Raw genomic sequence first — 21109 nt, 5'->3', positions numbered from 1 at the left:
CCCTGTTCAGTCCTTTATACTTCACAGTTATACTGTGGATGCCAAAACACTCCAATGTAAGCAAGCCTGGCTTCCGCTGGAATTGTACTCTCAGATGCTAACCTTGAAACTTGTAGAGTTCTAAAAGATAGCCGGGGAAGAAAAAGTGCTATTAGAAGTATACTTGCATCATTTAAATCTACAGAATTTTAACTTTAAGCATGAGTGGTCTCAATAAGGCAAAAAGTACACCTTTAAATAATTGTGAAATAAATGGGAAAACAGGGCAAGAGTGTTTAACTCCTGCAGAATAAGAGAGCCTGTCTTTACTGTACAGCTTCCTTTGCTTTCTTAAACCCCATTTTTCAGCTGATAAGATCAGTTTAAAGAAAGCAGTGGAATATTATTCTGACTATAGATTTATACAAACATATAGACTTCTTAGAGTAAAATAAATATAATAAAACATAGTAAAATTAATTCCCCTGCAAGATGTACAATGCTTAAACAGAACTCCTGTACATTAAAGTCAGGAAAAAACAGAAAAGGTAAAGTAATTTTTTTTTTAATCTTAATTCCATCTAAAATTTGCATTCAACACCTGACAAACATTTCCTAGGACATCAGAAATTCCTGAAAGATGTAGACAAATTATTTCATTCCTATCCAAAGTTAAAAAGTATTTCCCATTCACTAGTATAATGCCACAGGAAAACTATGATTCAAAACACTTTTACACACCACTGACACAACCTTATAGGAGAATAAACATAATGCTCTGTATGGGGCCCCAACAGTATGCCTTAGGGATGCACAGCCTGCAAATTCTCAAGTTCAGATACCTGCTATCAGCCACAACCATGTTACCTAATTTAATTAATCAGCCTAGCAACTAAATGTAAGGTGAATTATGGTATTTTTCATTCCATTTCTATCAGAAGATCATTTCAGACCTTTACAGTGATTGGAATAAATTTCTAGTTTCTAGACTGGATCTATGCATAGGCATCCTTTGTTCTAAAGGCAATGCTGTCCTAGAAATCAAATTTTCCCTCAAAGTATTCAATCCATTGACCGTATCAGCCCATCCTACTTACTCTTCTTTGCACCTGTTCCAGTTTGAATGTACCATTCCTAAGCACAGGAAACTAAGTTTACACAGTATTTCAGAAGAGGCCTTACCACTTCCTTATGTAACAACATTAATACTTTCTTATCTCTATCAGAAATCTCTCTACCGACAAACACAATCCCAGGATGTATCTTAAGAAGTTTCCTCCAGTTGGAAGACATCATTATCACTCTCATTAGTATTGCTAAATATCAACCCGTAGTGAAAATGCTACCCAGTCATTAAAACTTACCTACCATTTGTGACATTAAAACATACCTATCACATAGAACTGGCATAGTCTGTAAAAACAATGATATGTTCTTTAATCTAAATCAAAGATTATGTCTTTTCAATTTTTGAAACCTTCACACAATTCCAAGAGAAAATACCACTTCCATACACAGAACACTCGCAGAACTTTGGTCCTGATTTAGTAAAACATTTATGCAACTTCAGATTGGAAGCATTCCCATCACATTCAGTGGATGCCTTTAGAAGGCAAAACCCACACTTCAGTGCTTTGTTGGCCTTAATGAGTTAATATTGCAAGGTGGAACTTTCAAAGAATCCTCAGGGCTCTTTTGCACTTAACCACCTGGGTTGCCTCTGAATGTTAAAGCTTTAAAATAAAATAAGCAAACGTTTTGTTTATCCATTCCTCCTTTGAATGGATATGCTAAGCTCTAAGGGCTAAGCACGTGTTCTTTGCTTCTTGCCTTGAAGAGCTCTGCCCAGTGCCTTCACACATTTACAGAAGTGAAGTCTCATTTTCCACTTTTCTCCTAAAGCCTTCCAAGTGCAAATCACTACAAGAGGATCTTGTGCGACCATATGCTAAATTAAGTTTGCCCAGAAGATTTCATTCATCGTCTCCCCAGAAACCAGCGATTAAGCCTACGGACTTGCAAGGAGATACCATTTAATTCAAAACCACATAGTTTAGGAAAAAAACCCCAGATAAACATAATTATGAGGCCATTTTCCTTACCAGATTATAACAAAGACAGAGGCTTTTAAGATCACGCCCAACCTGTTAATTTCACATAAAGGGTGTTAAAACACACGGTGCTGCTCCGTAGCAATCTGTACTACGTTCAGTCTCCAAACACGCCTTCTGTTAATTTGTGACACTGCATACTTTGCTACTCAAGAGCGTAGAAAACCATCGCTGTAGAAGCTATTTATTCTGCCTCCAGGTGCTTCATAAATATTAAATAAGAACAGATAAGAGCTGCTACACAAAAACTTTACAACTCTGTGGGAAGCTGTCCCGCTGCGAAATTCACGGGGCACGCACGAGTGCGGGCGGGACCCCGACTCCTCTCAGCGGCGGGCAGGAGCAGCACCCCACCACAGACCAGCTCCGGAGACCGCTGCTCCGGGACCGGCCGGGACCCCGAGGACACCCCCCTTCAGCAACCGCTCGGTCCGGGGACGCGCCTTCCCCCAGAGAGCTCCGGCGAGGCAGCACCGCAGCCCGGTCGCACTTGTTCGGTGCGGGCGGGGCAGCTGCTTCACCTGCGCGGAGGGTGCGCGCAGCCCCTCCCCGGCGGGCTCCCACCGCACCTGTGCCCCCCGCCCATCCCGGACCCTCCCCTGCCGGCCCCAGCTGCGCCGCGGCCAGCGGCTTCAGCCCGGGCAACCCAGCGGCGACGGGACCCGCGGAAACTTCCCTTCCTTACCTTGATGATGCTGCTCCTCCGCGGGGTGGCCTTGGCCGCCTCCAGCAGGCAGGCGTCGGGGTCGGGCGCTGCGGCCGGTCCCAGGCTGCCGCCGGGGAAGCGCTCGGCGGTGCCGACGGCCGAGACGCCGCTGCGGCGCTCCCGCCTCCTGGCCACGGCCGGGGCGTCCAGCGAAGCCGTCTCGGGGTCCTCCTCGGCACGGTGAGCGGCGTCAGGAGGGGCACGGCCCGCCGCCGGCTTCTCCTTGCTGCCGGCAGCCTCTGCCATCGCCCCGCCAACCAGTGTCAACTTCTCCGGGGCCGCTGAGAGGACGGGAGGACACAGGCACGGACGGCGTCCCGCGGCGCTCCCCTCACGGCACGGCGGCGGCAGCGCCAACTTTCCCGGGAGGAGCCATCCCCATTCCCCGCAGCTGAGTGTGCCCGCGCGGGACTCGGCAGCCCTCGCGGTGCCAGAGGAACGGGGAGGGTGAGGCCGCTCCGCGCCGCGGGGACAGCGCAAAGTGGCGGGGCGGGAGGGGCGGGAGAAGCGGGGCGGCGGGGCCGTGCGCCCGGCGGAGTGCGGGGCGGGCGCGGCCGCGGGGAGCGCCGTGCGGGCGGCGCGCGCGCAGGAAGTGCCGCCGCGGCACCGCTCTGTTGTGACAGGAGCCGGGCGTGTTTTGACAGGAGGCGTTGACGGACGGGGCGCCGGGCCACTCAGCGCTCCGGTGGCCCCTCGGGGGCGCCGAGACGGCCAATAGACTTGGTGAGGGGCGTGCCCGCGGGACTCCTGGATGGGCGTTCTGGGCGGCGCGCGGCGGCGAGCGGCCCGAGGGGCAGGTAGAGCTGTGAGCGAGTGCCTGGGGAGCTATAAAACCCGATCGCACCCGCCGCGGCGCCGTCCGTGGGGAGCGTCCGTGTGTGCCGGGGCAGCCGCCTGAATGCTTCCCTGCCGCGTGCTTTAGGAAGATTTGGGCTGCATCCGTGTCAGGGTAAAAAGAAGCGTGTGAGGAAAGGGGGTTTAGGATAACTCCCCTTCAGACCCGCAGCACGCGCAGCTGCAGCGTTCGCGCGAGGCGCTCGCGTTAGGAGCGCGGCCGGGGAGGAGCAGGGACCCTGCCAGGTGGGCGGCGCGCGGTTAGCAAGGGAGCGCTGCCACGGCCAGCCGGAGGGCCGGTGTTGTGAAGGGGGAGCGCCGCGCTCGGGCCGCGGTTGCCGAGGGCGGGCCAGCAGAGCGGGTGCGAGGGGTGAGAGGGGATCTCGCAAAAGACGGCAAAGACTCACGTTGGGACTCTCCATCGCTTGAAAATGAGCCCAAACCACGCCAAGTCACGCGAGGCTGCCGCTTCGCCGCCGTCTCCCCTCAGCTCGTTGCCCTCACGGCCGCCGGCCCGGGGGCCAGGGGCTCGCACGCGCCGCGCCCCTCACAGACCCCTTAGGGCTGCCGGCGCGCGGCGCCCGCCGTTGCAGGGCCAACACCGCCCCCTGGCGGCGCGGAGCGGCAGGGCCGGGGCAGCCCCTGCCCGCGGAACGACCGCTGCGGACGGACAGCGGCGGCCGGTTCCCGCGTCCCGCTCCCGCGGCGGCCCCGGCACAAGTACCGCGCGGTCCAGGGTGCCGCGCCTCAACGGGAGGCGGAGAAGAGCAGCCATCCGGGAAAGGTCATTCCCTGGCAGCCAGGCCGAGAGCCGTGGTCCGCCATGAGGGCTTAGTGCGAGGGTGGTGCTGTCCTCCGCAATCCTTCAGGTGGTATTTAGTTACGATGAGATTATCTACGTGGGCACCTCGGGGGAGACAGGGCAAAGGGGAGTGTATCAAGGGTAAAAGCATAGGAAAGAGGAAAGCAGGCAGGACAGATGAGAAATAAATTATACAGAAAAATGAAAAATAGGAGGGGTAGGGCTGGGCAAGCTGACAGTCACTGGAAATGTAAGGCTATTAAAAATTACAGCTATTGGCTTTAAAGGCAGTAAGACTCGGTGGAAAATTTCATTTCTCTCTGATTTCTAAAGTAATTTCCTAGTGAATGTGTACAACACATTGCTGTTGGCCAGCAATGATGAAGCAGGGAAGAGTAAGAGGTAACTTCCTTACCCCAGCCAGTCATTAGCTACTAACAAATGTCCAGCTACAGAATACAATTGCCACTTAAAGGATGTGATATTTTAATATATATACACACATATATATACAATAGATAATATTTATAATTCCATGTAAACCCCCAGAACTTCTGTCAAGGTTGCCAAGGCATTTATCATGTTCAACACAAAGAAATGCTAATTGAGGGACAGATCTAAATACCACTCAACTTTTTTTCATGAGCTTCCATCTAAATTTGCTGTAAAAAATATGTCATAATACATGTATACAACAGTTGTTTTGTTTGGGGTTTTTTTCAGTGAGAAAGGCCACAAAATAAGGAACCTTAAGAGACAAAATATTCACACTGAAGAAACATTTACCTTAAAAATACTGCAGAGAAAAGACTGGTAAGGGAGTGGAGGACTCGAGCCTGGCCTGCACTGTACAAGAGAGAGAACATGATATCAAGGCATTGCAAGAAAGAGGGGGAAAAAAGAAAAGAACTAATAAAAGCTTATAGTTACATATCAACATAGTGTCCCACAGACTGACCTACAAAGTCTAAAGACAATAGAAAAGGTAATTACCATGCAGTATGTTATCAGCGAGAATTATTACTTCATGTACAAATATGTTGCAGCTTTTTCATATATTTTGTGAAATCATATGAGGTTTAATCACTGGTTTAATTATTTGGGAACAGCAAAGTACTCTCATAGCTGGATTCTGCTGCATCTACCAGAAACTGTAGTGTGTTGCACAGACGGATGCACGTAACACATTAAAGACCTTTATCCTTTCTATGATGTCTTACACATTTCAAATTGGAGAGATATTTGTTGTCAAATGCATGTCTTCTGAGTTCAAAAGTTTAAAATCATTTAAAATCAGTTAATTCTTACTTTAAATTACAACATTTGACATCTGAAGTCTTTAACTGAAACCTACAGATTTTAAGTTTCATAAACATCAAGTCTACAGGGAACACAAAACAAATCATATTTGTTTTGTCCACAAGATGCAGAGGTTTTAGAATTATGTATGGTACAGCTAAGAGAGACTTTAAACTTCTCTCCAGAAGAAAATAAGAGGTTGACTATTTTTTAGTCCTATATCTCTGGATGCTTCGAGGCATCTGTATCTATCTGCTTCTGTGTGTGAAGAACTGTGAATTATGAAGGAAAAGAGCAATTGATTTTGATACTTAATAAAGAGTTAACAAAAGGAAGCTTTACACTGCAAGTGCTTGCATATAAAGTAAAAAAAAAAAATCAAGATTGCTTGGTGATAAGTGTATTTAACAGGTTTCCATATTCAGTTCTAAGATGGTCTGATGCAGCCCACTGTACAAAGACACTGCAGTGTTGTCTATAATTACTTGAGGGGACATAGGGACAGATTTTCAAGATCAGTCAAGGAATTCACTGACGCTAAGAAAGGTAAGATGATAGATTTAAAAAATCTGTTTGTGTTTGCCTGAATACGAGTCAGCAAGTCCCTGCAGTGACTATTTTAATATGGTTTTTTTGTACACTCGACTTACTCCATCCTCGAGACACACAATTGTTCCTTAGTGGGTGTATTTTGTATCATAAACCAGCTGAAAATACAGTCATCTTGGAGCTGTGCTGGAGTATAGCTTACATAAGCCAGTAGTTTCCACCTAGACAGTGCATTTTGGGAAGCTCTTAAAATTAAGTGTTCTGCTGGGAGCTGAAAGTGGTGCTCCTGTACCAATTGACCATGGCTGATGAAGTGTGAAAACTGACATCTTCTCCTGTGTCAGGAACATCTAATTTGCAAGACCAGGAAAGAGCAATAGGGAACAAGCTGTAATTTCTTCAAGTATGCATTCACAATGACAGCAAATCATAATTCATTTTAGAATTGATAAGACTTATGCAAAGCTATTGATGAGAAAATGTATTGCTAGGCAATTCTTAAAGTAGTGAATTTTTTAAGTCAGTGGTTATTGTATCTGTGTTGTTAGATCCTGAATACGATATTATAAAACAAAAAAGCATATTAATGATATAATTTATATATACAAAGATGTATTTGTTGCTAAGCTTCACTCAGGTTTTGGCAAGACAAATCCAAGTCATATTTTGCCTATAAAACTATTATTAAGTTTTTAGGCTGGGGGAAAAAAAAAAGGCAAATTCAAGTCACTATGAAGCAAATATAGTCAAAAGGTCATAATCTTTAATTTAAAACATACTGTGTATGTTTTCAATTTTTGTTAAATTTTTTTAAAAATTTACACTACTTGATTAAATGCCTCCTAATTTTTTTGTTAATTCTTGTTTTGTCTTGCTTCCTACTTTGTTGAAAAAGCCTCACTATACTTACACATCTTATTTTCTTGGTGGTATAAATGTTGTGTCTTGTCTAACTTAGCAAGAAGTACTTTTGTGATATGCTTCTATCATAATGATGTTCTTGTTCCAGCTGAAGTCACTGATGAATTCTTTTCACTGTCTGATAGTCCTTTCAGGCTAATCCAGTGTTTTTAATTATTAGAATACTGTGGTTATGGAAGATTCCTGCCAATTCTTAGCTCTGAAGAATAATCCTTTATTTTAGCAGTATTCTTTGTCCAAAGAGATAAACCAATTAAGTATGAGAAAGGGTAAAATCAGGACCTCAGTTAGGTCATGTTTAATCCTATTTTACAGCCACTGCTTACTATATAGACACAGGCCTAAGCCCTTTGAGTGGATTGATTTCTATATGGAGATGAGGGCATATGAAAAGATCATTAGCACTGCAAAGAGCCACCCAAAAGTTAGCAAACACCAGAATTAAGATTAGTGAGTGGTCCCAGTGCAGTATAATATCCTTTGGTGCAAACGTTGCAATCACATAAAATGCTATAGGGCCGTGGCTCCTCTCGCTGCATGGGATAATCCTTGTGAATGAGACTGCTTTCCTCACCTTGAGCCCTATCCCAGTTCTTCTCACCTTCTTCCAGACACGGCATTTTACTGTCACCCACCTCCTTGTTCTCCAAGTTGTAGCAAGGTGTGCTGGCACTCAGCGTCTCTTCTTCTCCCTCCTTCCCCCACCTGGATCCTCCTAGTTACCACTGCCATCTTTTGCTCACCAGCTGCCATGGACCACTCAGCACAGGAGACCTGAGGGGACTACTGGACACCCTTGCCAAAATGGTTGTGGCATTTTTTGCCAGTCAGAGGTATTTCTTTCATTGCTCCTGCTATGGACTTGCTTGACCCATTTGCTCCCTCTCCTGCAGACTCAGCTCTTATCACCGTGTATTTGATCGACATAGTTTCCTTCTCTCCCAACCTGGGCATAGCAATGGGTCACTGCAAGCAGGAGGGAGAACGTTGTTGCTCACGGCACTGCTGGTTGACTTTGACCGTGCTACAGCACAACTGCTGCACAGCTGCAGGGAAGACCGAATGGAGGTTGGGTAAGGTAATGCCTGGCATGAATGGGGGAGTGAAATCTGAGATACAAAGATTCTGTAAAAAAATTTTTCAGAGGCATAGCAGGTAGCAACATTTGAACCAAATCTTGTAGACAGGGAAGAGTACATCCCTGATAAGGAAGTGATTATTCTACCAAATTCAGCATCAGTTGTAAAAGAAGATGACATTAGAATTTTTCTAAGGGAGGGTGGTAAAATGTCATGTGTTGGTTTGTTTTTGTAAATAATTAAACCCCATTTTTTTTCCTGTTCTGTTTTTGGAGGGTAGATGTTTGAGAAGAATCCATTTCCCTTACATAAACAAAGAATTGCAACATGAGTTATACATCTATCTTCAAGTTTTTGTCCAAAATGATTGAAGTTTGGGAAGTTAACCAGTAATTGAAAATAAGGTTTTTAATGGACAGCATTAGATAATCCCAGAAGTGGTGCTACAACCTAAGCAAAACATGAAGTTTATTAATTTGTGCAACTAGTGAAGTTTTCTCAAGTTCCCCATGTTTACTTGCCAGTAGCTTAAGTTTAGGGAAGGGAAGAGAAGGCATGTTGCATACATTGTAACAGAAATTGTCTTGAGGATTTGGAGGAGTCTTAAAGATCAATTCTTATTCAATTCTAATGATACTTAATAATAATGGCTCTTGTTTAAGGTAGGTGGTAATTCCACTTAATGAGAACATTTACCAATGGCTGTCTTTTTCACAGAGCTCTTTTTAACTCCTCTGATCATTGCTTTTAGTATTTCTTTGGTTGTGACACTTCTACAGAAATCTAATTGTAGTTATTGCTACTTTTCAGGCTATGTGAACTTAGTTAACTCCTACGAACAGTATGATCCAATAGGTGTATGCCATTTTCCCGTTTCTTTGGTAAGCACCTATCAAGAGGTACAATCTGATGCCAGAGTACTATGTCACAGCCTTTCACATCCTTGCTAGCTCAATGGATATATTCAGTGTTAGAAATAGATGTGGCACCACGGTTCCCATGTACTTACATGCAATTTTTTGGGAACATTTGCATTATCATGAACTATGCAGCTGCTGGGGAAGCAGCATTAGTGTTAAATGATATCTATTAGCCAGGAATTCTTCTTACTGAGGATAGAAAGCATTTTGGTAATATCCCAATTAAAAAGCTATTGTTATGGTCGCTAATCTTGCCACCTCAGAAGAAAATTGCTGGCAGTATCAGCAGTAGCCATATTCATATTTACTTTGCAGTTAAAGACTTTGGAGGAAATACCAAGCATGGAATTTAGGCTCTTCTGCCTGTTAATCAGACACACAGCCTTCCTCTTAACATGCACTCTCTGAAAGATTTTGCATTGCTCAATTAGGTTTGGTCACAAACAAGTTAATCACGTGCAGCCTGGACTACTGGGGGGATATGCACAAGCCTGACCATCAGGAGAAAAGACTATTCGTTTGGAATTCTTTCTGGGGGCTCCTGACAGTGATGTGAGGAAAAGTATTAAATAATCTAATAGGAGTGGATCTGTACAGGGAGAGCATTGGCACTGAGAGCCTGACATCCATACCACAGGCATTTTGGGTGGGGGTTACTTGGGAAAAGCTCTAGTCCAGTCCCATGGATAGAATAGCTGCACATTAGAGCACAGTAGTGGCACCCCTGGGGCACCATGTCTCTTTTAGTTTGAACTGAGAAGTTTGCATACTCAGAAACTGCTCTGTGATGTGAATCAAGTAGGTAAGTTAGGATGATCAGGAGATTTGCTTCAAAATTGCACCCTTGATCCAAACAAAAATGCTAAACCAGATGCACCCAAAGTATCTCAGTGTTAGAAGCACGTTGCTACCTTTAGATCTCCTGTGCTTGACTGGCTACCCAGGGAAAGAGTGTCAAGAGTGTCCACATCTGCCTCATTTCAAAGAAAGCTGGTTTCCTATGAAAAAAGTCAAGGCGGTGTTTCCCAGCAATATTTTTAAAAGCTTCTACGCTGGCTTAAAGTGGTAGTAGATGCGAGCAGAGAACAGGTACCCTGTAAAGTCTGTCCTTTTTCTACTGGAAATAAAAGTTATAGGCAGACATTGGCCTAGTCCTTGATACCACTTCCAAATACAAGCTTAAATGTGGCTAGATAGATGGATTTGAAAACTTGCTAAAAACATTTATGTCTGGTTGTTTCTCATGCATGCAAATTTGGCTCGTCTCTCTTAATTCATTAGAAAAAGTCATCTCAACGAAAAAAATATATGCTATATAATTATGATCAAAATGTAATCCTCAAAATCACTTAAATTCCTCTGGTATTAACTGAACAGGATTTTAAAAAGATTCAAAATACTTTCCATCAGGGATGAAGTATATTTAATCTTTTATTGCAAAAGCTCTTCTTCTTTAATGTCAGGTTAGAAGATATTCTAAGGACAGGGAAAAGAAAGGCTAATGACTAATCTATGTAAGCTTATTTTCCTGAAATTTGCCACTGTGGGAGTACTAATGTGCATAAATTGAAAGCATTGTTAACCACTGTTTATCTATATCTTTTCTGAGTGGGGTTAAATAAGCAGATAGTTAAAATCCATAGCCTATACTAACTCCCACAACAGCTTACAGCAGGATTAGCAGAAGTGAAGCATTCTGCAAATAAAAGGCCAAGAGAGTTTTACTCCCAAATGCAGAGATTTACAGACAAATCCGCAATAAAAGTGGAAAAATATACCTGTGTTGGGCAAACTTAAAAGGCACTTATTTACATTGTGTTTTGGAAGAATCCTCTACTTCTAACCAGTTACCCTCTCTTCATCTAATCTCAGATGTACAGTCAGACTCAGTAGCAAGATTTGGGGAAATGCAAAACTCAAGAATATTAACTCTTCAGGCTGTGTTGCTTTCAAAAGACAGCAGGACTTTTACCATATATACTCTGCAAGTGCCATGTCCAAATACGCGAAGAAGTGTTTTTATGAGCAGGTATTATACATCGTGAGGCTCAGTGAACCATACTTGAACAGAGCACTACTCAAAGGTTTGTGATTTGGGGGAGGATAGGAAAAAGCAAAGGAGGAATGATGTTTCTTGTTTTGTAAATCCCCAAGTCTATAGTGTGGGCCAAAATTTGCACTGAATTATTTCATAAGAGACAACTAAATCAAATTGAATTTAAATTACGTATCAGTCCAAATACTTTGAAAGCCTTGATTTGAATGGAAGGCAAAAGGTAAAACTATTACAGAGCTCATAAATGCCAGAGGAAGAGATTGTATTCTACAAAATGCAGAAAAAGAGTGAATTGCAAATTTAGCAAAATAAAAAAGAAACAAAGAAAAAAATTCATTAATCACACAGGCAAGATAAGTGACCTTATAAAGTTTGGTTCTTAACTGAAGCATTAATGAGGAAAAATCTCTTCATGTTACATAAAACCAACTCAAATTTAGCCCAAGTAGGGAAAGATTAGCAATCCTTTTTAAAAATCAGTGCTTTGAGTTCTTGTTCTTCCTGCATATCTAAAAATGTTTTTAAAATAATGGAAATTTTTAGAGGAAGGGGGCTTCTTTGTACAGTTATTTGAGATCTCCAGATGAAATAGTCTATTTCATTATACAAGTAGATTATGATGCACTGCTGCCCATTAAGGTTTGCCAGGCTTACTTCTCTAAAATTGATTAATAAATATCAGAAACCAAGTATTTCAACAAGGATATCAAAGTCTGAGATTGTAAAATGTACTACTTTCATCTCTGCAACTGGTATTTTACAGTTGCAATTCTCCTTTTCACCATTAAATTCCATATTAATTTCATTCAACTGACATGGAAAGTAAATCGAATCATAATGCATAGAATGAGACCAAGCATAAACTTTTTTTCCTGTACTCAGTTGCCTTTACCCTATTTCAGTTCTCTTTTGATTCCTATTAGGTACTTGACTCATGTGAAGGAGGAAGGAAAACTCTGGAAAAGACAACACTTCTTGATATGTTTGATATCTTCATAACTATCCTGAATTGATGCTGGTTGGAGTTGCAATGACAGAAACTCTTCATTCACAGGAGAAAGGTATATGGTAGGTTGGTATATATTCTGTTCCATAGAGTTCTATACAGTATAGTATGGGAAAGACAAGACAAAATGAAGGAAAGGTTAATTATTTTACTGTTGTGTTCATCTATTCAGAATAGTGTTTCTAAGCAATAGCAATTACTTTTCCTTCACTTTTACATGTAGAAGGTTTGAGTAGCAGGTAGTAGAACAAAAGCAACAGAAATGTGTAGGGATATACATAAGTATTTCCCCGTAAATGAGGTACCTGCTAAAACAGAGCAGCTGTCTTATCTGAATCTGAAAAATACTGCATGTTAAGGACTAAATTACCACATGCACATAAAAGAAAGAAAAAAAATTTGCAATGGGCAACAATAAAATGGCTTGGCTCTTTCACTGTATTTGTATGGCATTCTACTTCAAATCACTGAAGTCAATAGAGAGAAGAGCTCCTGGCCTTTTGGACTACTGGATCTAAAACACAATATAGAATAGAATATTAGCATAGAAAATTACAACATGAAATTGAGAGCAGGAAGTAATCTTTTGTCAGGTACAGTCTGGCTCTCCCTGTCTGACAACAATATATTAATGTTCATATTTCCATGAAAGGATCTGAAAGCTAGCATTATTATCTACAGATAAGTAATAGAAGCAAAAAAGGTAGCGTGTCTTTTCCAAGGTCAGGGAATCAATCAGTGAAATAGCAGTCTGTTGCTAGGCCCTGTATTACTTATAAAACCATCCTTGTCTTTTTGTGCCTGGAGAATTCTTTTCCTCCTTTCTCCTCCCAAATAATTTTTGTCCCTATTTTTCACTCTTGCCTTTTTAAGTTTATCACTCCTCACTTAACCTCTGACTTTCTCTGATGCTATAAAAAGGGACAAAAGGCAAGAGGAACCAGCACAGTCAGACTCTTGTCCTTGTCCAGCACTGCCTTTTAATCTGTGGGAAAGAACAGTAGGGAGAGATCATTCCATGCCGTGTATATTGCTGACATGTGGAGTCGGGAAAAACAGACACACTCCTGACTTCCTTTGAGAGTAACTTCCTCAGCCAGGATACTGTTCCCTTAATGAAGCAGCCACACAGTGCTAGGGCAGGCCAGCAACTTTTGTTGTAATATTTAAATCCTGTTTGCATGGCAACATTTTTTTGGCAGATCTGCTAGTACTCTTGTCACATTTATAGATGTGTTGGATTTTCAGGTTTTCAGTTTTTAAATTATCAGAATAAAAAATAGCTCAATCTTTCTCATTTATTTGCAAAAGTCCTATTTTTGTCACAACTGCCATATTTAAAAAGTAAATGTCCCAGATTTCGGTTTTTTGACTTGAAGAGGAGGTGTAATGCAGAAGATCCAACAATTAAAACTATGCAAAATACACTTTGATGTCTCTGAATGTTTCTATATTCTTTCAACTGTTCTGACTTTAAATTCCCCAAATCAAGATATGAAGCACATGAAAGGCTTGGCCTGTTCTACCTTTCACATCATTAAAATGTAGTGCTCTTCTTAGGATAAGCTTTGTTGCTGTCTGATAAATATTCATAAAAGTCAATGAATGCAATTCAGCAGAGTTCTGCAATCTTGCAAAATAAGTATTTCTAAAAATCTCATCAGCTCTGCTAAAATTGCCTTTACTTTTATACAGTTTTCTCAGCTAAAAAAAAGTCACTACTAAGAGTTGAGCATTATATTGTTATGTATTACAGGCACAGAGTTATTAGAAAGTCTCTTTTAGTTTGGGGTTGGGTTTTTTTTTTTTTTTATTCCCTGTGGTAACAATGATGTTGCAGAAGCTGGCAGATGTTAAAGCAACACCAGATAAGTAAGGAGTAGCGTAGCGTCCTGTCAGGATTGCAGGTCTGTGCCCTGCCTATGCTCAGTGAGAGTTAAATGATGTAATTTATATGGAAAGCGCTGTTGGGTTTAGGTTGGATTAGTATAATTTGCATAAAACAAACTTAAGCAAGACAAAGATTTGAGTTCAACTAAAATATATTTTACTGTAGATATTATCAAGATAATCTTCCTTTCAGTTTTTTAAAGCACTCAAAAGAGTAAAACAGGAAAGTAGCCAATGGTAAATGGACCCTACAGTGATGCTGGCATTGTGTCTTGCGGTTGACCTGCTGTGACTTAGCCTGTGAATGTCTGATTGCTTTAAAAAGCAGCTTTCCCACTGGGGTGGTTCTCCCGGCACGCATTTGTCTGCATTCCAGCTCTTGCTGTCATCAAATCAAGCATTTTTGTCAGGCTGTACCTTGTAACCACGTTGATTATGAGCTTGACGTTTGAATCACTCTTTTTTCCAGACCTGTTCAGCAGCAGAGCTATTTTCAGGGCAATCTGCATTTGCAAACAGGATGGAATTGTGGAGCAGGGCAACAGGTCGTAGTGCTGTTCATTAAATGCCCGCAGAAGTACACCTGACACCAACTGGTGCTTCTCCTCCAGTTTGGTAAGGGCTGAAGAAAGAGTTGGAATATGTTGAGAAGCGGTCATGAATAAGTGATATTTTCTAGTCCTCTCTGCTAGTGGACCCCAAATTGCATCTCTAAGGTTATCCCACACCTGGTGTTGCACAGACACTTCCAGGGCAGCCTGCCTACCTGAGCATGAGAGTTTCTTTGGGAACCTCAGGAAGTCTCTCTGAGTTGAAGTGAGGATTTTCAGTTATTCATGCTTGCAGTCATAAAGACTAAACTATGTTTTGCCTTCATCATGTATGGCCTGGTGTCAGACCCCGGGAAAAGCCTTACTGGGTATTTTTATGTTTCTCCCGCAGAGGCCAGAGGGCAGGTGAAATGCATCACCCTGTTTTCCTCCCCGTTTCGCTCCCCGGTTGAAGGGATAAAGCCACGGCTGGAGGTTGCTACCTGTCTCCTCAGGTGGTGGGGCCGGGCCTGGGGGGAGGTCCTCCCTTCCGCCCAGCGGTCTCGTGGTGCCGCTCAGGGGGCAGTGCCGGCACTCTCCTGTTCCAACCTCCCGGGCGCTATCCCTGTGCTAGGGCTCGCCAGTGGCACGATACGCGCAGGGATGGAAGCAGCAGCAGGCCGCCGGTGACCAACGGGCACAGGCAGCTGGCAGGCCGGTGGGAAGCCCCGAGGCCAGCGGCGATACCCCGCTCCCGGGGCGGGGGGACCGGCAGCCCCCCAGAGCTCTGAGGCTGGGCGGGCGGTGAGTGACGGCCCCAGCAGAAGCCGGGGGAGGAAGAGGCACCCCGGGCCGCCCGCTCGCCGCAGGGATCCTGTAACTGCAGACGAGGCGAAGGGGGCGATTTCCCTGGGGAAAGGAAGGTTGAGGGGTGCTGGGGAGCGTGGGGCCGTCTGCGCCCTCAGTGGCGGCTCCTCCGGGCGGAGCGGCGGGGCAGCAGGAACTCAGCGGAGGCGTCTGCCTTCTGGGCGGGGGCGTGCGTGGGCGCTGGGGCGGGGAAAGGCTGCTCTGTCCCTTCCCGGTCTTCCCGACCCCAGCCAGATTTCCCCCCCCCCGCAGTGCCGCCCCTGCCGGCAGCTCTGGCCGCTGGGCCGTGTCCCCGCCGCCCGTTGTAGGCCTCTCTCTGCTGGTGCTCGTCGGCCAGGCACGAGGCGGAGCCGAGGAGCGCGACGCGTGCCGTCAACGTGCCGGGGCTGAGGCGGCGGCGGCGACGACGACGGCGCGATGGAGCCCGATGGCGCGGTGAGGAGCCCGGCGGCGTGACGAGGCCGCCTTCCGTGGGGCCGGGGAGCCGCGACGGCAAGAGGGCAGGGAGCGGCGGGGTGTGGCGGGAGGTGGAAGCGCAGCCTTTCCGCCAAAGCGCCCGTCGCTGGCCGCGGCGGTTGCGGCCCTGTTCCCACCCCCGGGATGCCGCCATTTCCTCTGTGGTGCGACGCTCGGGGGTGGCCTCAAGTTCTGGTAAACCTCCCCCTCGGGCCTCCAGCGGTACGTGGTAGCTGGGGAACATAGGCGTCTAATTTCTGACATTATAGGATACGGACTGCAAAGAGGAGGTTGTTTAGGTGGTAAGGTGGGATTAATCACCAGGCCTTTATAGTGTTTGGTTGTCTGACTGTGGATGTGTTAACCATAAAAATGAAAATTCATCAGTTGTGGTGAAGAGCAGTTGTCAAACACTAAACCCGTACTGTGTGGGGAAAAAGAAATGATAAAAAGTTTAAAAACTTGTAGAAACACAAATGATGAGGCAAGTGACATACTGTTGGGAATGTAAGGAATACATTTTGGCTGTGGTGTTAATTGTTACTTCATAGTTAAATTCAGATATTTTAGTGTTGTACGTAATTACCAGATGATTATACAAGTGGAATATTGTATTTGGTGTGAGAGACAAAGGAAGTAACCTGTGTCATCGTCCTTCAAAAGTTGCTCTCGGCTGACAACATTCCCCCTTCTAAAGCCTTGGGGACTGTAGCAATTATGACTGTTCCTTCCCTGTAAGTGATGGGGTTTTTTAGGCAGTATTCCCAGTAGGAGGAATGCATACTTTCTTCTGAATACATCAGGTTAAAGACTGGGGTTTTCCCTCTGCCCCAGATGTGAATTTGGAAAGGATTTTTGTCATCCCTAAAACTAAAAAGGTGTGGACTAAGCTGGATTTATTGTCTTTAATGGATTAAAGCTGTTTTGGATATCTTATTGAGTATTGGTAGGACTAATTCTCAAGTAGCTAAGGAAATATCAAATTATCCTAGAAGGGCTTGCAGGTCAAATAAAAAGACAACTTTTTTCCTAGCATTCTTCTTCATTGTTTATCTTCCATTTCTCACTATGTATTTAACTGTCAGCCACCTTTTCTTTGTGTCTGTGCATTTTCTCCCAAAGATAAGTGATTTGTTATTATCTAGCAATGCTTAAAGGCAGAGATAAGAAATTGCTGTCCATGTGGATAAAATACTGTTCTGTAAGTAAGTAAGTGAGAGAGACAGGAGGTGAAACAGTGTAAATGAAAGGGAGATTTTGTCTGGAGGACTGTTTAAGAGCACTTCAATTTTTGCTCTAGTTTTTGAGATGCTAAAAGATAGGGCTACCATAAGAAGCAAAAGAACTTTATTATAAATTGTAAGGGTTGCATGATGGTGAGTAAAATACATCTCTTGAAATCCTTTCAAAAGAACAGTTGGAGACTGATAACCCTAGATTCCTACTTCTAGTTTTCACTACTCTGCTTACTGTTGGTCATCTTATCTGCAGCCTGTGGCAGCTGCTTGTCTTTCACTTTGCGCTCCTTCCTTAGTGGTACTGCCAGGAATGGCTTTAGTAAACTCTAGTTGTGGGGGCGGGGGGAACCACAGCAAAAATGGTCTTGAAGCCTCTACTGCAATTGCTGTTAGTGACAGTACTACATGGTTGCTCTTCAGCTGTCATCTCACAGTTAGGGTTGACTTTGTAAGACTGTTCTGAAAAGGGTTTCCAATGAAATGCAAGTCTGTATTGTTTCAGTGTTCACAGGTGTAAGCATGATGGAAGTTAGAACATCAGGCAGACTTTACTAAATAATGGTTTCCATAAAGTTCTCACTGTACTGCATTTCTCTCCTTTACTGGAGCAAGAGCAATCTGGTGGTTCTTTTGCGGAGAGAATTTCTGTTAGGATCACTGTGCACTGCATTTGTAGGCCAAGAGTGTTTAAATTAAAAGACTAGTCTTAAAGTGATGTTCTCATCAGTTGTAATGAGCTTGTTGATTTTATGTGGTGGAATTACAGGTGCTTGGCACTTGAAAAATCAAGCAGAAGCTGTTGCAGAGAGCAGAATTTTGTAGATGTGCGAGTGAAGGTTGGGTTGAATAGATCCTTTCTACATAGGCTTAAACTAAGGGGCTTCTAACAGGTATAAATTAATCTCTGAAATAGAGTTTGTAACTTGGGATTCATACAGTAGGGTGCTGTGCAAACAGAAAAGATTGGGGGATTGGGCCCTAAATGTTTAATTCAGAAAGGTATTAAAATAAAATTCAAACTTCAGACCACAGTGTATTCACTAAGTTACTGAATTGCTTTAATGTTTAAATACTTTGCTGAGCTGCATTTGGAATAAAAAATATATGGTTAATGTTCAGTTGTTCAGCATTTGCTGTGCCTCCCAAAAAATTCTGTATGTATTTTCTATTGAGATTTTTTTATTTAATAGCTTATAATGTGAGATATTTTCAAAAATTTGAAAATATTTTCTTTCAATCAGCAGACCACAAATCAGACGCAAACAGAATCTTTATCTTCGTCTCCCAACACTGTGTCACCGGTGCCATTAAATAATCTGACCAGTGCTCCAAGGTTTGGAACAGTTACTCCAAATCGCATCTTTGTAGGAGGAATTGATTTTAAGGTATTTTTTTCCTAATTTTACTACTAAATGATAGTTTATAACCCTATAAAAATCAGTACGAAAAAAGGTGAGACATAATCGTGTGTGTCTGTTTCAGTGGTAAGTGCCCTTCACTATAATGTTCAAATGAACAGCGGAAAATAAAACTTTAAGCCTTGATTTACAGAACTGTACTACAAAGTTGACTGTTTGTCAAAAGCTTCTAGCACCTAGATGTACATACTCATTCTTCAGAACTTTCTGTTTTCAAAGAAGGTGGCTTTTGTAATCAGCAGAGCTTATGGTAGAAAAGTATATAGAAGTTCTTTATTATGTATAACATGTTACAGATTGCAAACAGAGCAGATGTCAGTAGTTCATAGAAAGAAGGAGCATGTACTCACTTAGCATAGCAACTTTCTTAAAAGCAAGTGTTTTAAAACAAATAGTAAAGTTTCTCTGGGCAATTTGCAGTACTGATCTTAATTCTTAGAATGCCTATGTCTTTGCATATGCCTTAAACACCTCAAATAGCAGTGAATATTGAACCATTCTTACATTGCTCCATCACTTTGAACATTTGTAGCAAGATATGTACCAGACCTTTATACCACTTACTCTCATTTTTCTTTCTCACCACTTCAGATAATAAGTTAAGTCATTGACTTTTGCAAAATGTTGTTGGTCTGCTTTACTCTTTCTTTGTTCTCACCAACAGCATCTTCTCTGCCCTGATCCTCCTAGGCTGAGGACCTTTTCAGCACTGGCTCAGATGAAGAGAAGAATGACAATTCACTCAGACTATTTTGCGTAATAAATACAAGAAATTCCAGGATCTTCTGGCTCATTTGGCTGCGATAATTCAAATGGAGGTGTTGATAATTCAAGAGATATTGTATGAGGGCTTCAGTATATTTGGACTTTAGCAAAGACGCACAGTAGCTTTTTGCACTAATAGTAAGCAAATTACTAGAGCTGTAGAAAGATCTGTCTTGCTGTTCTTCACTGCAGTTTCAAAGGTTAAAACACTTTTCTGCATGACAAATCAATATTCTTGTTAATTGACATATTTATTCATTTTGAAGAGTCTCTTGGCTTTTTGGTTTGGTCACTGGTAGGTCAAAATCTGTTATGAATCTTAACTTCAACAACAGAGGAATTAAGTGTATTTGTATCTATAAGCATAAAGAAGATAGATTTCATTGGGAAAGGAAATAGAAGGGGTGAAACCTCTGTAGACATTTTAGGTACTCTTCCATTTTGCTATAACTCTTTATCAAGTAGAGCCTTAAAATTCCTGTTCAAATCATAGGATGTGTATGTCAGTCATGGATTGTTTTTATTGGGAATCTTATGGCAAAAATATTGTTTGTGGTTGTGGTTTGGTTGGGTTTCTTTCCCCCAGAGGTCGTCTTAAAGTCGGCTGGGGGGCTGGGTTAAAAAACCCCCACTATTTACTTGTTTTTGTGGAAAAGGGAAACTCAACAAAAAAACCCCATTTGCTTTCCAGCAGGCTCTTTTATCATTTTGCCAGACACTTCCATTTGGTCTGTCACCGTAGCAGTGATTCCTATTTGTAAGAGGAAACATCTGGCCTCTTAAATTTAGAGAAGGAATTCAGTAAGAGAAGTTACAGTTGGGTACATATTGGTCTGAAGAGCTCTTTCTTCCATGGGGTATGCCATGTATCTTTGACATAGGTGAGGGCTTAACATTAGCCTTTCTTAAGAATCTGACAAGTGCCTTTGTCCTGTTCCTTGGTCAGGAAAAGGCAAGTCTTGAATGTGTTGCTGGCAAGCTTCTGGATACTATCTTTGTCCAGATAATGGCGAATTTTACTGTGAATCTTAGAACAGTGTTTCCTTCTTACTCTCCTTTAATACCCTGCTCTGCAGATAAACCTTTGGCTTTCCAAGTTGATAGTCTTGTGTAGCCATCCTTCATGTCCTTGAGGTATTGAATGACACTTTAAGCGCTAATCAATCTTAAAGGCTTCTCAGTTGTTTCTTGGCATGTTTTAGCTTTCAACTATTTTGTCATAGGTTCTTTTTCTCTGCTCTGTGAAGCAGCTGAACTGCATGCAACATGTGGATCTTAAAAGAAACGATCTCCCAGAAATGTGAAATTTTGTCTGTAGGCCTTTCATTTCTAAGCAGATACATTTTGGTATTCATTGGAGAAAACTTTAAGGGAAAGTAAAATCTCCACTATGAGCTTTTTGTACTATGTACATGCTTTTTGTTACTTCAGAATGTGAAAAAGCTTCACAAGTGCTTTACATAAGCTATTAATTGTTTGACTGCACCTGTTTTCCTGTGTACACAGGCTTTCACACTTGTGTGTAGGTGCAAAGTGTAATCATTTATTCCAGAGAGTGGTTCTGGACTTCAGTCAATTTTTTTTTTTAACCTTTCCATGCAAGCAGTTTCCAAGGAGAGGATGCAATTACTGAGCTTTAAAACACTGAAGTATTACAAGTGCACTGAACAGGCATGAATCTAT

General features: G+C 42.9%; 1 protein-coding gene across 2 annotated transcripts in view; it reads right to left on the bottom strand.

Moving 5' to 3' along the window:
* Nucleotides 1–3389, bottom strand: part of PLCL1 (phospholipase C like 1 (inactive)) — a 207092-nt gene extending 203703 nt beyond the window's left edge. The window contains exon 1 of one of the 2 annotated variants that reach the window (XM_075756255.1): nt 2776–3389. In XM_075756255.1, the coding sequence (XP_075612370.1) occupies nt 2776–3042 (267 nt within the window). In that variant the 5' untranslated portion in view covers nt 3043–3389. The remainder of the gene's footprint in view (nt 1–2775) is intronic. The other variant, XM_075756258.1, reaches the window with a different exon arrangement.
* Nucleotides 3390–21109: the final 17720 nt, after the last annotated feature.

This window comes from Balearica regulorum, chromosome 6, assembly GCF_011004875.1.
Source record: "Balearica regulorum gibbericeps isolate bBalReg1 chromosome 6, bBalReg1.pri, whole genome shotgun sequence".
Lineage (NCBI taxonomy): Eukaryota > Metazoa > Chordata > Aves > Gruiformes > Gruidae > Balearica > Balearica regulorum.
The sequence above is the reverse complement of the archived record's forward strand: the minus strand, read 5'-3'. Positions and strand labels throughout refer to the sequence as shown.